Source organism: Oratosquilla oratoria, chromosome 17, assembly GCF_046742065.1.
Source record: "Oratosquilla oratoria isolate Oo_2021 chromosome 17, ASM4674206v1, whole genome shotgun sequence".
Lineage (NCBI taxonomy): Eukaryota > Metazoa > Arthropoda > Malacostraca > Stomatopoda > Squillidae > Oratosquilla > Oratosquilla oratoria.
Window position 1 is genome coordinate 384,257 of NC_134793.1, and position 17,500 is coordinate 401,756.

The following is a 17,500-nucleotide window of genomic DNA, read 5'->3' on the forward strand; positions in this document are numbered from 1 at the left end:
GTTTCTAGAAAAAAATAGAATATTCTATTCAATGTAAACGTTTCCAGAATATTCTAAAACTTTCTAGAAAAAAGTAGAATACTCAAGAATATTCTAGAATCTACAAGTTATTTTCTAGAATAATTCAGAATGTTCTAAAGTAGGTACAAGAATATTCTGGAACACATTCTAGAAAGACTAAAAATATTCTAGAATACTGCTTGACAATATATAAAAGTTGGGGCTCGCAAACCACAAATCAGTTCTGCTTTGTCTGCCTGAGAAGACAAATCATAAGATCGAGACAAGACTTGGGCACCTCATTTTGCTTGTGAGCATTGTAAGAGAACACTAGAAGGTAAGACAGCTGTTATTTTTCTTTAAGAGTAAAATCCAGTTAGGAATTAAAATAAAAATAAAATAAGTTGAACAGAAACTCATACTACTGTTCTTTTACAGAATGGTATAGAGCAGTGGTTCCCAAACTTTTTCAGCTTGTTACCCAGTTTATCATGTCACATTAAGCATGTTACCCCTTTCACAAAATGTTGTCAACATTGATATATATGGCTAAATTAAAGCTCTAGAGATATTTTCATTTACTTATTGTGCATCTCTAATGACTATTGCTAAAGATGGAATTGCATATTTTAAGCTAATTGAGGAATTCTTGGCTTCTTGATTTTCAGAATTCTTAATTTTTTCTTTTTTCTGTCACCCCTCCATTACCCCTGAAAATTGGTTAAATTACCCCCAGTTTGGGAACCACTGGTATAGAGGGAAAAACAGAGCCATGGAATTTGGTTTTTCTAGAATGTGGCTTGAACATACTGATCACTCAACTGACTGCTCTTTTTCTGCATGGTGGATCCTTCCAAACGCCGATCTGGGAAAAATGCAGCTGCTGTTCTCTATCCAGACATTCCATCTTCCATTGTACCAGTACTACACAGTGCTGGTTTTCCAGCACCAGCTCCTCCAGAAAGAAGTCAACTATCAGAAGAAATCAGAAAGTCAGAAGATGAGCTAAATAGGGAGGAAGACTGTGATATCACAGATACAGTTGTAGTTGGGAGGAGTTCTTACTACCCAAACTAAAGAGACCTCAATGACCTCATCAGAGGTCTTGGTTTAAGAAATTTAAATGGTGAGCTTTTGATTTCAAGGCTGAAGGAATGGGATTTAATTGATGACAGTGTGCAAGTGAACAGCCCCCCCCAAAGAAAAAAATACAGGAAATTTTGAAATACAGTAAGTATGACTTGGAAATTATTAGAGTCTTCAAGATGGTGGATTTCTTGATAGGACTACAAGGAGGTTTTACCAAGAATTCCTGTTTTCTTTACCTTTGGTACAGTAGAGACAGAGCAGCATATTACCAGAGAAAGCACTGGCCTCCAAGGGCTGACATGCAGTGGGAGCATACAATATCAAATGTGTGTGTGTGTGTGTGTGTGTGTGTGTGTGTGTGTGTGTGTCTGTGTGTGTGTGTGTGTGTGCGTGCGTGCGTGTGTGTGTGTGTGTGTGTGTGTGTGTGTGTGTGTGTGTGTGTGTGTGTGTGTGTGTGTGTGTGTGTGTGTGTGTATGGTCACCGAATCTCATTAAAGACATTGACAGATTGGAAAGAGTACAACGGCGAGCCACAAAACTGATTCCAAATATCAAAAATAAATCATACGAAAATCGACTAAAACATATGAATCTGTTTTCCCTAAAAAAGCGTAGACTCAGAGATGACTTGATACAGGTCTTTAAAATTCTAAAGGGAATTAATTGACAACATCAAAAGTGACCAAATTTTTACATTGAATGAGAATCAGGCAAGAAACAATGGTCTCAATCTGTCCGGAAATAGATTCAATTTGGAAGTAGGTAGAAACAACTTTGCCAACCGTGTAGTTAATGAATGGAATAAACTTCCTGCACAGGTAGTGCAATGTAGTTCAGTTCAAAGCTTTAAGAATCATTTAGATAAATACCTAAGTAAGATGCTGTAATGATTATAATTTATCTTATATTATTTGTTTTTGTTTTGTTATCATTTGTCTGTCTGATTTTTATTTATCATTAGTTATATGTCAATTTATTATTATTTACTATTTACCTGTTTGTTTATTATTTAACTATACCTATGCATTTATTTATGTATTTTATTTGTTATTTACATTATCATAGTTTTATTTATTATTTTATTATTATTATGATTTTTTTTTCGCATCCGACCTAGATATGGATCAAAAGGTCTCCTGTCGGCATGCTCCGCCTTTGTAAATCCTTTGTAATCCTTTGTGTGTGTGTGTGTGTCTGTGTGTGCGTGTGTGATTCACCTTGGTCTTTGGATCACGTGTTGGACTCGTGATCGACAGCTATTTCCCTCCTGGAAGAGAGCTCAGAGCTCGTATGACCGATCTATGGGTAATACTTTGACCTTACACGCACCCCCCCAACTCCCCGCCCACTAGAGTTGGAGTAACGACTCGAAGCGCAGTGATACTGATATTATTTTTAGCCCTGGTCAGGATTCGAACCCGGACCCCTGTAGTGACAGATTGGGACTCTACTAACCGCGCCAACGAGTCGTGTGTGTATGTGTGTGTGTGTGTGCGTGCGTGTGTGCGTGTGTGTGTCTGATACATGGGCAATGGAAACAAAATATGGAAGATTAGCATATAGTAGTATTAAGGATATCAACAACTTATATTCTTACACAAATAGCCTATGGTATTTCATGTCTTCCTATGTTTTTACAACTTAATTCACTTTTTATAATTCAGACTGATTGACTGGAATTGTACGACACAAAATTACATTATATCACTCCATAGCATTACTATTGTTCCCTGACCTTGTCCATGGTCTGGGCAGTTTCCTCAGACTGGGGTTTTTACGAAAAGGAGGAGGAGGAGGAGGAGGAAAAGAGGCAAGCAGACCGCTATTCGATGGGCGTCGCCTGCGCGTCGCTGGTATATAAGTGAGGGGTGCCCGCTCTCCCCTTTACAATAGCTCATAACCTCACAGAAGCAACATGAAAACTTTCGTAAGTGTGGGCCTTAGCAACATCTTTCATAGTGTGCATTTGGCAGCTAAGTAAACAACCATGGGGACATTACACAACCCTGGCGTAGCCTCAGCTTCACTCCAGAGCATTCAATCTCTCCACTCCCTCCCCTAACATAAGCCCTTGCAACTCACGTAAAGCTCTTGAGCGCCCATAACCTTCCCTCTATCCCATACATCTGTAAAACATCTCAAAATGCCTTCTTGTCAACCCTGTCACATGCTTACTCCAAAAGGCAAATCGTCGTGTTACTGTAAAATATATCAATCTCCATTTCTGAAGTTATTTGAAAAATTATACCCCTATTTCTTTAAAACAACTTGTTTTTTATATGTTTCGGTTGTGAAAAGGAGAAATCATTTAAGGATTATCTTGAGTTGAAATTTATTTCTTGAAAAAGACATTTTCGAACGAACTTATATTCTATCTCTTTTATTTCGCTCTTTTGCTTGGCCTCCTTGACCCTCTTCTGTGAGAGTTAGATCCTTCAAATCACCTAATGGCAGCCAGAGGAAATTACCTAAATATCCAATCGAGTTAATTGGACTATTAAAGACTCTATTAAATCTCTAAGAGACTGAATGCTCTCTAAGTCTGATCAAAATGTATGATGTCAGTCTGGAGATAGTTACAAATCTAATTTTCTGGAGCAGAAATATCAAGCTAAAATCTGTCATATGCTAAGGTATTATTCATGTTTATACTTCGACAGGTGATCTTGTTCCTCGTGGGCTTGGCCTCCACAGCTCCCATGGCGTCCCCCGAGTACACCCCTGAGGTGGCCGCGGCCAGAGCCGAGTTCGAGGCCGCCTATGCAGCCGCTGTCGCCGCCGCCGCCGTGCTTCCTGAAGCCTCTTACCTCGAGTACACTCCCGAGGTGGCAGCAGCCAGGGAGGAGTTCATGGCCGCCTACAACGCAGTTTTCCTTGCTGCCTCTGAGGCTGAGGCTGCTCCTGCTGCCGAGGCTGAGGCTGCTGAAGCCCCAGCTAAGGCCGTGGCAGAGGTTGAACTGAAAGCTGCGGAGGAAGCGCCCGTGGAAGTCGCCCCTGTAGAGGAACCTGCAGGCGAGGCAGCAGAGGTCGCTGTTGAAGCTGCTGCTCCTTTTGTGGCTCCCGAACCCGTCACTGACACCGAAGAAGTCGCCCTGGCCAAGAAAGAGTTCGCCACTGCCTACGAAGCCGCCCTTGCTGCCATCGCCGACAACGCTCTTCCCGAAGTCATCTACCCCGAAGATACTCCCGAGGTTGCTGACGCCAAGGCCAAGTTCGCCGCCGCCTACAAAGCTGCCGCCACCATGGCTGAACTTGCTGCCGATGTCGATTTCGATGGATCCCTCTCCCGATTCTCCGGTCTCCTTTCCCCGCTGCTCACCAACACCCTTCCCTTCGGTGCCTACGGTGTCCACGCCCCACTCCTCCACGCCCATGCTCCTCTGGCCTACTCTGCTTCCCCTCTCACCGTGAAGGGTGCCCACATCCCCTTCGCTTCCCCCTACCTCTTTATCAAGGCCTAAATGCCCGGTGTAAACCGTTGATAGAGTTTTGTATTGTATATAGGATTCAGATAAAAAAAAAAAAACACTAATGCAGTGTTTCCTTGACTCTACTTAGGTGCTATCTGTTCCCAGTCCTCCTTTGTCTAAATACCATCTCGATTTGAGGGATACGCTAGGGAGTGAGTTGCTTCTCTCATACGCCGGTACCATTCCCCACGGTCTCATTGAACAAGCTCCCAAGCAGCCACCGTTCCCACTCCAAACAACTCTCGATAGATTCGATCAACTTGCACCAGCCATGAATTCTGTGGGTGTTCCCTTCGTCTCTTCCATCGAGGATAAATTCAAGATCAGAGAAACGTGCCACATGCTCATATAGATGGTGATAACGCTCACGAATTATGCTGGTAACTGGCCTAGACTGAGTCTTAGTGCAGTCTTTGGTTTCAGACGAAATAATTCCAGCGATACTCCATCATTCTCTGAAGGCACTTAATACCAAAGTCAGAATTCAATGTTGTCTCACAGCCGCACAGCAAGGCAAGGAACACAAGTGACTTTAAGATTCGAATCTTAGTCGCCCTGCATAAGTAACGATAATGCCATATACCCTGGTTGAAAGAGTTCACAAAAGTATGTGCAGTGCCAATCCTTCTTGACATGACCCATCACTGTTATGCACTACAGTCTACACTATCAAGATCTGTAAAGCTTTCCAAGATCTCAGTGTCTTCGCCACATGTATGGACAAATTGAATTGTCATCTAATAAGATCCCAAATTCCTGGACCTTGGTCTTGGTCAAGGAAACATAAAAACATAAGAATGAAGTGGACTGCAAGAGACCATAAGGCCTACACTAGACAGTTCCATGTCCATTACAACCCATCATCCCCATCCATATAGTTATCTAATCTTTTCTTAAAACAACTGATATTTTCACTGCTCACGATATGGTTACTAAGTCTATTCCATTCGTTAAGCACTTAGATTAACCTGCAATATACAAGTCTCGTAGATTTGTAGTTGAGATCTACATTGAAAGTTTGGTGAGGCAAACGAGGTGAAAGTCATTTCGTTTTAATCTCTCCGTCGTCTGTCTTTTACAATCATAGAGCAACCTCCGAGCAAAACCCGGGGAGATGCCAGATTCTTTTTACACGATACGAGTTGGCTATTGCCACAATGATACATAATTTCTCCTATATCTACAATTTATAATGCATGGACTGAGTCTGGACTCTTAGTATCAATGCATGGGATATATTTACACAAAATAAGGAACATAAAAGAAATATGTTGTACGTATGCCAATAACTAAAATGAAGTGTTGACATATGTTGATCTGGTAGGTTGGAAATGTTGAACACAGCTGTCTCTATTGTTTTGTCAGGTGTTTGGGTGTGGTCCGGAATGCCTGGGTCCCCTTACCACTGTCAGGTTCGATGACAACGGAGGGTCCCTTGAGAGCTAGATCCGAGCACAATAGAGGGTCCCTTAAGAGTTGTGTGAAGATGTCGGAGTTCCATCTCACTCCACATGCATGCGTGCGCGCGTGTGCAGGCTAGACATCTAAAGGATTGACTCTTCCTTTCAATCATCTTGCAACACTCTACCATCATTTTTCTTATATGACCTTCTGGCGAAAGATTACAGAGGACATTTTTTTCTCAAATCTCAGTTGCATGAAAGTTCTTTACTGTTTCTTATTACGTTTTATCTGATTTCAAATATTGAAACGATTTTGTTCTGTATGCTCTAGTTTTCATGCAATTTGAGAGATTATATTTTATCTTTTTGCACCAAATGAATTACCTACTCGTTTATGGTACCAATAGAAATATATAGTTTTGTTTGTGGTTTCTTTCAGATTTGATCATGGCTATAAGGAGACATCAATGTGTGAACAAACCTGAGGCTTTCATATTTCCGAAATCGGGAACATGTTCTTGTGCAAAATTTTAAATGATTGGAGATTATCTCTAGGTAGTTCTAAGCGCAACGTGAAGTGTGTTCTATTACACAATAGCAATGTCTATGCAGTTATTTTAGTAGGTCATTCTGTGTGTTTACGAAAGGAGCATAATGAAATTAAAACTATGATAGACCTCCTAAAATACCACGAACACAACTGGACAATTTGTGTGAACCTCAAAAAGGTGAAGTTCCTCCTTAGTCAACAAAGAGGATTTTTCAAAGTATGCTTTCTTACTATGTGGGATAGCTGAGCTAGAGACAAGCACTGGAACCAGCAAGAGTGGCCCTTACGTGAGACTTTGGAAGCTGGTATGCCAAATACTGTCAATGATCTAGTCGTCAGTCGAGATATGATCATATTTCCTCCTCCCCGGATCAAGCTGGGCTTGATGAAATAGTTTGTCAGAGCATTAAGTACTAACGGTGAATGCTTCCAACACAGTCACGGTTCTCCCTGCTTAGCCATTTGAGAAGAACAAGGCAGGTGTGTTTGATGGACCACGGATTCGAGCACCTGCACGTGATTAAGACTTTGTCAGAAAGATGAATGATAAGGAAAGGGGAGCATGGCTTTCATTTATGGGTGTAATGGAAAACTTTTTCGGTAATAAAAAGGCTGACAACTATGAAACCCTTGTAACAACCTTGTTGTCAGCTTTTCATAACATTGGGTGCAACATATGTGTCAAACTCCATTTACTATACTGTCATTTTGACAGATTTTCCGAGAACTTAGGGGAAGTAAGTGACGAGCAAGGCGAGCGGTTTCATCAGGACATCAAGACCATGGAGGAGCGCTACCAAGGAAGATGAGACAAACATATGATGACAGATTACTGCTGGAACATTAAACGAGATTGTCCTGAGACAGTTTACAAATGCAAGAGCTTCAAGCGCAAATTCCTGCCTGACTAAAATGTAACTGAGCTTTGTATCTTCATAGCAACACGTTTCTTATATAACAATGATTGTCATATAAACTTTAACCCTTGTGTTGATTGAACATGTTTCGAATAATGTTGTGAATAAATCTTGACTATGTAACGTTTTCTTTTTATATTCACCTGTTAATTTAACGAGAGTTTAATCACATATTTCTTTTAATAGACAACGATACCAACGAGACAAAAACAAATTTTTGATATTTTGAAATACCTCGATTACAAAAAAGAAAAAAAAAGAGCTTTCAGGAAAAAATAATATTTGAAATAGATACATTTGAAATAGAAAAAAAAAACTGTTTGATATCTATAAGAAAAAAAAAATTGTTGAGCTGTGTAATCACTGAATGATATTCCTAAATCCTTGTCCTCCTTTGACTTTGTGAATAATTCATCTCTGATTTCATAACTTCCCAATGGTAATTTTTTTCTATATCTATTTTCAAGGTTTTATATCTCTTTGCATTGAAATTAGTTTTCCAACTCTGAATCCATTCACATACAATATCTATGTCTTCCTATTAGCTTTCCAACTCTGAATCCATTCACATATAATATCTATGTCTTCCTATTAGTTTTCCAACTCTGAATCCATGCACGCACAATATCTATGTCTTCTTATGATAATTTACAACCCTTTCATTTTACATTTTTTCGTGATCTTATGTGTGTGTGCGTGTGTGTGTGTGTACGTGTGTGTGTGTGTGTGTGTGTGTTTGTGTATGTGTGCGTATGTGTGTGTATTTGTGTGTATGTATGTGTATTTGTGTGCGATACATGAGCAATTGAAGCAAAATATGGAAAATAAGTATATTGTAGTATAAACTGTATCAACGCCTTATTTCTTTACACAAATACCCTACAGTACTTCATGCCTTCCTATCTTTATACAACTTAACTCACTTGATGTTTCAAACAAAGTGACTGGAAGTCTACAAAAAAAAAAAAAAAAAAAAAATATTACTACTCCAAAGCATTACTATTTCACCCTGATCTTGTCCATGGTCTGGGCAGTTTCCACAGACTGGGGTGTTTGCAAAAAGGAGGAGAGGAGGAGGAGGAGAAGGAGATGATACAAGTAGACCGCTATTCGATGGGCGTCGCCTGCGCGTCGCTGGTATATAAGCGAGGGATGCCCGCTCTACCCCGTACAATAGCTCACAACCTCACACAAGCAACATGGAAGTTTTCGTAAGTGTGGGTCCTCCTACCTTAGCAACATCTTTCATAGTGTGGATTTGACAGCCAAGTAAACAGCCATGGGGATATAACACAACCCTGGCGTAACCCCTTCTTCACACCAGACCAGTAACTCCCTCCTTTCCCTACCCTAACATAAGCATTTTTGATCGTCCTCAACAATCGTACTCCTATTACATATGTTTGCAAAACACCCACAATGCCTTCTTGTCAACAATGTCAAATGCCTTTTGTAGGGACAGATCTTCATGTAGTTGTTTTAAAACTTATCAATCTTCTTTTCTGAAGACTTTTGTAGAAATGTTTTATCTTATTTCTATAAAATAATTTGTTTTCCTTTGAAAAGGCACACGAATGTAGATAAAAATATAAATCGATTAATGGCAACCAGAGAAAATTATCAAAACCTCCATTGGAGTTAATTGAGTTTCCAGAGACTCTGTTAACTATCTAAGAGACTAAAACTTCTCTTAGTTTGACCAGAATCGCTTGATGTCAGATTGGAGAAAATCACAAAATTGGTTCTCAGGAGTAGAAAGATTAGGTTAAGATCTGTCAAAGGCTAAGGTATCATTCCACGTATCTGCTCCAACAGGCGATCCTATTCCTCGTGGGCTTAGCCTCAGCAGCTCCCATGGCATCCCCCGAATACACCCCCGAGGTGGCCGCGGCCAGAGCCGAGTTCGAGGCCGCCTATGCAGCCGCTGTCGCCGCCGCCGCCGTGCTTCCTGAAGCCTCTTACCTCGAGTACACCGCCGAAGTAGCAGCAGCCAGGGAGGAGTTCATGGCCGCCTACAACGCAGCTTTCCTTGCTGCCTCAGAGGCAGAAGCTGCTCCTGCTGTCGAGGCTGAGGCTGAAGTCCCAGCTGAAATCCCAGCTGAAGCCGTGGCAGAGGTTGAACTGAAAGCTGCCGAGGAAGCACCCGTGGAAATCGCACCTGAAGTTACCCCTGTGGAGGCTGCTGCTGCACCTCTTGTGGCCCCCGAACCCGTCATCGACACCGAAGAAGTCGCCCTGGCCAAGAAGGAGTTTGCCGCCGCCTACGAAGCTGCTGTTGCCGCTATTGCTGCCGGTGCTCTTCCCGAGGTTGTTCATCCTGAGGGCGCCCCCGCACCCGTAGAAGATACTTCCGAGGTTGCTGACGCCAAGGCCAAGTTCGCCGTCGCCTACAAAGCTGCCGCCACCATGGCCGAACTTGCTGCCGATGTCGATCTCGACGGATCCCTCTCCCGACTCTCCGGTCTCCTTTCCCCACTGCTGACCAACACCCTTCCCTTCGGTGCCTACGGAATCCACGCCCCACTCCTCCACGCTCATGCTCCTCTGGCCTACTCTGCTTCCCCTCTCACCGTGAAGGGTGCCCGCATCCCCTTCGCTTCTCCTTTCCTCTTCGTCAAAGCCTAATGACCCGTTGGAAACCGTTGTGAGAATTTTGTACTGTACATAGGATTCAAATAAAAAGAAATCACTAAGGCAGCCTTTTGTTGACTCTGCTTTGGTACTATCTATTCCCAATGTTCCTTTGTCTAAATAACATCATTATAGATTGGGGGTATACGTCAGGTGAGTGACTTGCTGTTCTCACATTCCGGCACCAGTCTCCTCGACCTCAACGAATAAGCTCCCAAACAGACACCTTTCCCAGTCCAAACAGGTCTCGAAAGGTTCGATCAATTTGCCTAGCTATAAATTTTGTGGGTGTTCCCGTTGTCCCTGTATTAAGGGTCGTCTCTTGTGGCGACAACCCTGTGGGTAGAATCAACACCAGGGAAGCGTGTCACATGCCCATATAGACGGTGTTGACGTTCATGAATTATGCTGGTAACTGGCCTAGACTGAGTTTCACAGTACAGTCTTTGGTTTCAAGCGAATTCATTCTAGCAATATCTCATGTTCTCCGAAGGTACTTAATACCATAGACATTGCGAGCATAACAAAAGAACATAAGAATAAAGGAGACTGCAAGAGACCATGAGGCCTACACGAGACAGTTCCATGTCTATTACCATTTGCCATCCCCATCTATAATGTAGTCCAACCGTTTCTTAAAAGAACTGATAGTTTCAGCGCTCACTATCTGGTTACTAAGTCTATTCCATTCGTTGACTACCCTATGATGAACCAATTTTTGCCTATTTCCTTCGTAAATCTAAATTTGTCCAGTTTGAATCCATCACTGTCCTGTTGTCTTAATATGGTAACCTTGTGTGCATCGCCCTTATTAAAGCCTTTGATCCACTTAAATACCTCTATTAGATCACCCCGCACTCTGCGTCTTTCCAAAGAGTGTAGGTTATGGTGCCTAAACTTCTCTTCGTAAGGTAAATTTCTGAGCCCATGTATCATTTTGGTCATTCTCCTCTGTACTGATTCTAGTGAATTGATGTCCATTCTATAAGACGGAGACTAAAATTGTACCACATAGTCAAGGATTGGTCTATCTAACGCTAGAGTTTGATTATTACCTCTGCACTTCTATTCTTAACCGTCCTAGCAATGAAACCTAAAGCTCTGTTAGCTTTATTCCTGGCGCTAATGCACTGTTTCCTGGATTTAAGTTCAGGACTCATTAGAACTCCCAAGTCTCTCTCGCACTCAGTTTTCTCTAAAAACGTGTTATTTAAGCTGTATCTATTTTCGGGGTTGTGTAGGCCTAGATTTAACATGCTGTTTTTTGAGATATTGAAGTTCATTTGCCATTTCACCGACCATGTAAAGAATTTGTTAAGATCATCCTACAGAATCTCGGCGTCGGCTTTTAACCTAATTAGACGTCCTATTTTAGTGTCGTCTGCAAGCTTACTAACATCACTATTAATCCCATTGTCCAAGTCGTTTATGTATATGATCAACAATAAGAGACCCAAAAAAGAGCTCTGGGGAACTCCACTAGAAACACTCTCCCATTTGGATTTTACACCATTTATGGTGACCCGCTATTTTCTATCACTAATCCAAGCTCTAATTCATTCTAACACTTTTCCTCCTATGCCATGGGTTTTGGTTTTATTTAGTAGTCGTTAATGGGGCACCTTGTCGAATGCTTTGCTAAAGTCAAGGCAAATAACATCGTAACTATCATTGTTATCTGACCCCCTATATATTTAGTGTAAAAGGATAGAAGATTAGTCACACATGATCTACCCCTGAAGAAACCATGCTGTATGTCACGAATCAAATTATGTCTCTCGATGTGTTCTCAAAGTCTACTAGCTATTATTGATTCAAGTATTTTACCTATAACTGATATCAGACTGATTGGCCTGTAGTTGCATATAGACGATTTATCTCCCTTCTTGAAAACAGAAACAACGTTTGCTTGCCCACAAGCAATATGCACAAAACCAGTGTCTACCGACTTATTAAATATTTCTGTTAACTGTTCGTAGATTTCAAATTTACACACTTTATGCACTCTCGGAAAAAATCGTCTCTATCCGGGAATTTTGTAGCTTCAAATCTTTCAATTTGCTTGACTACTTCTACTGATATTAGGTAGTTTACTTTCTTCATCCCCACTGAAAATCAGATCGCAGTCAGGTACCTTATTTAACCTTTCCTTAGTAAACACCGAGAGAAAATATTTATTAAACTGCTCACTCATTTTCTCCTCCGATTCTATCATGACATTTTCGTAATTTTGAATTGAGCCTATCCTTTCCTTATTTTTGTTCTGTAGAGATGAAAGAAGCCATTTGGGTTGGATCTCGCTTGTCTGGCAACCTTAATTTCATAGTTGCGTTTCGCTGTGCGCGCATTCTTTTTAACCAGTCTTGCCATGTCGTTATATTTAGATCTAAGGTGTGTTTCCCCGTTTTTTATTCTAACGTAAAGTCCTTTTTTCATTCCGATCTCATGTTTCAGCCTGTCCGTCATCCATTTGGGATTATAACCATTCTCCCGTATTGACTTGAGGGGAATAAATCTATTTTGTGCATTCAGAATTAAAGCTGTTAGGTTACTGTACATTTAATCCGAATCGCTGACCGGGCTGTTGACCCCTCGCCCGCTAGTGACTTGATCGAAGGTAAGCATTTTACCCTCCATGACCCGATCGCTGATCGCACTAATGACGTCTGGACTGACCGTGTATCTGACCCCGTGACAGCCCCCTGGTTCGGTTCCGTAAATAATCCGATGTTTTATATACCTTTTCATCATATCAAAGTTGGCTCTCCTGAAGTCCGGTACTTGAACGTTATTCGTACTTTTTGATTCTTCCTAAATAATATTAAATCTTATTTCTAAATGATCGCTAGAGCCTAGACAACCTCCCACTTTTACGTTACTCGTTAGGTGCTCATTATTAGTTAAAAGTAAGTCCAGAGTATTCTCACCCCGCATAATATAGGTAATCATTTCTTTTAGGAAATAACCTGCATCACATTAAGAAAAATTTCGCTTCCTAATCTCCTACTAATTCTTCCCAGTCAATTTTTCTACAGTTAGAATCTCCCATGATTACAACGCTTTTGTACTGGGAAATCTTGCAAATTTCATGAATCAGGGGATCAGTCTGATTAATGCTCAGGTTAGGAGGTCTGTATAGGACACCAATGATAAGTTTCTTATTGTTCCCTATAATCTCCACTTAAATAGAGGTGCATCTTTAGATCAGCATTTAATGTCCATATCTCATAGCCGTACATGAACACAGGGCGTACAAGTGACTTGAAGATTCGAATCTACTCAGTGTTTGAATTTTGGTCGTCATGCATAAAAAACGACAATGACATATGGTTTGTTTGAGAGAGTTCAAAACACTATGGGCAATGCCAATCCTTTGAAGTAATTCCTGACATGACCCACCACTGTTATGCAATACACTACCACGGTGTGTCAAGCTTTCCAAGACCTGAATGTCCCCGCCACATATTTGGACAGATTGAACTGTGTCATCCAATAAGTCCCCAAATTCCTGGACCTTGATCTTGGTCTAGGAAAAGATAAGAACATAAGAACACAAGAACAAAGAAAACTGCAAGAGACCATAAGGTCTAAATTAGACAGTTCCATGTCCATTACCATCTATCAACCTCATCCATAAAGTTATAATGACTTTGTCGTAAAACAAACAATAGTTTTACGGCTCACTTATGTTCATCTACACCATACAAGTGTGTACCGTTATTTTCCTTACTTGACCTTCCAATGACAGATTAAATTATCACTAATTGGTATTCCAAACCCGTTTCCTTCTTTGAATTTGTGACTAATTCATTTCTTATTTCATAACTTCATATATAAGGTTTTGTATTTCTTTGTATTCGAATGAATTTTCCACCCTAGATCCATACCCGAACATTATTTATGGCTTCATGTAACAGTTTACTACCCTCTTTGGAGTCCATTTCTTCATGAATATATATATATATATATATATATATATATATATATATATATATATATATATATATATATATATGTATGTATGTATGTATGTATGTATGTATGTATGTATGTATGTATGTATGTATGTGTGTGTGTGTGTGTGTGTGTGTGTGTGTGTGTGTGTGTGTGTGTGTGTATGTGTGTGTGTGTGTCCTTGTGTGTGTGTAAATCAACATGTTCTTGGATCACGTGTTGGGCTTGTGATCGACAGCTACTTCCCTCCCGGATGAGAGCTCAGAGCTCATGTATGACAGATCTATAGTACTGTGACCTGATACACACACACACACACACACACACACACACACACACACACACACACACACACACACACACACACACACACACACACACACACACACACAGACACACACACACACACACACACACACACACACACACACACACACACACACACACACACACACACACACACACACACACACACACACGCGCGCGCGCGCGCGCGCGCACCCAACTCTCAGCCCACTAGAATTGGGGTAACGGCTCGTAGCGCAGCGATACTAAAATCATTTCAGCCCTGAGCAGGATTCGAACTCGGACCGCTGGGTTAGCAGTTGAAAAAGCTACCACTGCATCGTCGAGCCACGAGCGCGCGCGTGCGTCTGTTTGTTTGTGTATGCGTGCGTTATTTTGTGTGTGTGTGTTTGTTTGTGTGTGTGTGTGTGTGTGTGTGTGTGTGTGTGTGTGTGTGTGTGTGTGCGTGTGTGCGTGTGTGTGTGTGTTTGTGTGTGTGTGTGTGTGTGTGTGTGTGTGTGTGTGTGTGTGTGTGTGTGTATGTGTGTGTGTGTGTGTGTGTGGGTGTGTGTGTGCGTGTGTGTGGGTAGTTGTGTGGGTGTTTGTGCGTGTCTGTGCGTGTGTGTGTGTTTGTGTGTGTGTGTGTATGCGTGTGTGTATGTATGTATGTGTGTATTTTTGTGCGAAACATGAGCAATTGAAACAAAATATGGAAGGTTAGTATATTTTTGCATAAACTATATCCACGCCTTATTTTCTTACACAAATAACCTATGGTAATTCACTCCTTCCTATCTTTACACAACTTAATTCACTTGATAATTCAAAGTAAGTGACTCGAACTCAACGACACAAAATTACCTTATATTACTCCATAGCATTACTATTTCACCCTGATCTTGTCCATGGTCTGGGCAGATTCCTCAGATTGGGGTGTTCACGATAAGGAGGAGGGAGAGAAGAAGTAATCAGACCACTATTTGATGGGCGTCGCCTGCGCGTCGCTGGTATATAAGCGAGGGATGCCCGCTCTACCCCGTACAATAGCTCACAACCTCACATAAGCAACATGGAAGTTTTCGTAAGTGTGGGTCCTCCTACCTTAGCAACATCTTTCATAGTGTGCACTTGGCAGCCAAGAAAACAGCCATGGGGATATAACACAATTCTGGCGTAGCCCCTTCTTCCCACTAGACCAGTAACTCCCTCTATTCCCTACCCTAACATGAACTCTTTAGAGCGCCCTCAACAATCGTACTCCTATTCCATAGACTTGCAAAATACCCCATAATGCCTTCTTGTCAACAATGTCAAATGCCTTTTGCAAGGGACAGACATTCATGTAATTGTTTTAAAAATTATGTTCTTTTATGAAGACTTATATAGAAGTGTTTTATCCTATTTCTTTATAATAACTTGTTTTCCTTTAAAAAGACACATGAATGTAGATAAAAACATAAATCGCATAATGACAACCACAGAAAATGATAAAAACCTCCTTTGGAGTTAATTGGGTTTCCAGAGGCTCTATTAATTATCTAAGAGACTAAAACTTCTCTTAGTTTAACCAAAATCGCTTGATGTCATATTGGAGAAAATCACAAAATTGGTTCTCAGGAGTAGAAAGATTAGGCTAAGGTCTGTCGATGGCTAAGGTATCATTCCATGTTCTACTTTGACGTATCTGCTCCAACAGGCGATCCTATTCCTCGTGGGCTTGGCCTCTGCAGCTCCCATGGCGTCCCCCGAGTACACCCCCGAGGTGGCCGTGGCCAGAGCCGAGTTCGAGGCCGCCTATGCAGCCGCCGTCGCCGCCGCCGCCGTCCTTCCTGAAGCCTCTTACCTCGAGTACACTCCCGAGGTGGCAGCAGCCAGGGAGGAGTTTATGGCCGCCTACAACGCAGCTTTCCTTGCTGCCTCTGAGGCGGAGGCTGCTCCTGCTGCCGAGGTTGAGGCTGAAGCCGTGGTAGAGGTTGAACTGAAAGCTGCCGAGGAAGCACCCGTAGAAATCGCACCTGTAGAAGAACCTGCAGCCGAGGCTGAGCTGGAAGCTCCTGCAGAAGAGGCCGTAGAAGTCGCTGTTGAAGCTGCTGCTCCTTTTGTTGCTCCCGAACCCGTCACCGACACCGAAGAAGTGGCCCTGGCCAAGAAGGAGTTCGCCGCCGCCTACGAAGCCGCGCTTGCTGCCATCGCCGCCAACGCTGTTCCTGAAGTCGTTCACCCCGAAGACACTCCTGAGGTTGCTGATGCTAAGGCCAAGTTCGCCGCCGCCTACAAAGCTGCCGCCTCCATGGCCGAACTTGCTGCCGACGTCGATCTCGACGGATCCCTCTCCCGACTCTCCGGCCTCCTTTCCCCGCTGCTGATCAACACCCTCCCCTTCGGTGCCTACGGGATCCACGCCCCACTTCTCCACGCCCCAGCTCCCCTGGTCTACTCTGCTTCCCCTCTCACCGTGAAGGGTGCCCACATCCCCTTCGCTTCTCCCTTCCTCTTCGTCAAGGCCTAATGACCCGTTGTAACCTGTTGCGAGAATTTTGTACATTACATAGGATTGAAAAAAAAAAAAGAATCACTAACGCAGCCTTTTCTTGACTCTACTGTGGTACTATTAGTTCCCAATTTTCCATTGTCTAAACACTATTATCTTCAACTGTGGGCATACGCTAGGGAGCACGTTGCTTCTCTCACATGCCAGCACTCATCGCCTCGGTATCTCCGAGTAAGCTCCCAAACAAACGCCGTTCCAACTCCAAACAGGTCTCGAAAGGTTCGAGCAATTTGCCTCAGCCTGAATTTTGTAAGCGTTCCTGTCGTTGTCTCTTGTGGAGACAACCACATGGGTAGAATCAACATCAGGAAAGTGTGCCCCATGCCAATATAGACGGTGTTGACGTTCACGAATTATGCTGGTAACTGGCCTAGACTGAGTCATACAGGACAGTCTTTGGTTTCAAACGAAGCCATTCCAGCGATATCCCATGTTCCCCGAAGGGACTTAATGCCAAAGACATCGAGGCGTCTGTTGAAGTTAGCATTCAATGTCCCTGTCTCACAGCCGTACAGCAAGAAAAGGCGTACAAGTGACTTGAAGATTCGAATCTACTCGTTGTTTGAATCTTGGTCGTCCTACATCAATAACGACAATGCCATATACTTTGTTTGAGAGAGTTTATAACACCATGGGCAATGCCAATCCTT

The 17,500-nt window shown here is 42.3% G+C and overlaps 1 protein-coding gene across 1 annotated transcript; it reads left to right on the forward strand.

Annotated features, from left to right (window-relative positions):
* The first annotated feature begins 8,628 nt into the window (after window positions 1-8,628).
* On the forward strand, window positions 8,629-10,054 carry LOC143034698 (uncharacterized). Its single transcript, XM_076201068.1, has 2 exons — window positions 8,629-8,640; window positions 9,245-10,054. The coding sequence occupies exons 1-2, from the start codon at window positions 8,629-8,631 to the stop codon at window positions 10,052-10,054; spliced, it is 822 nt and encodes a 273-aa protein (XP_076057183.1).
* Window positions 10,055-17,500: the final 7,446 nt, after the last annotated feature.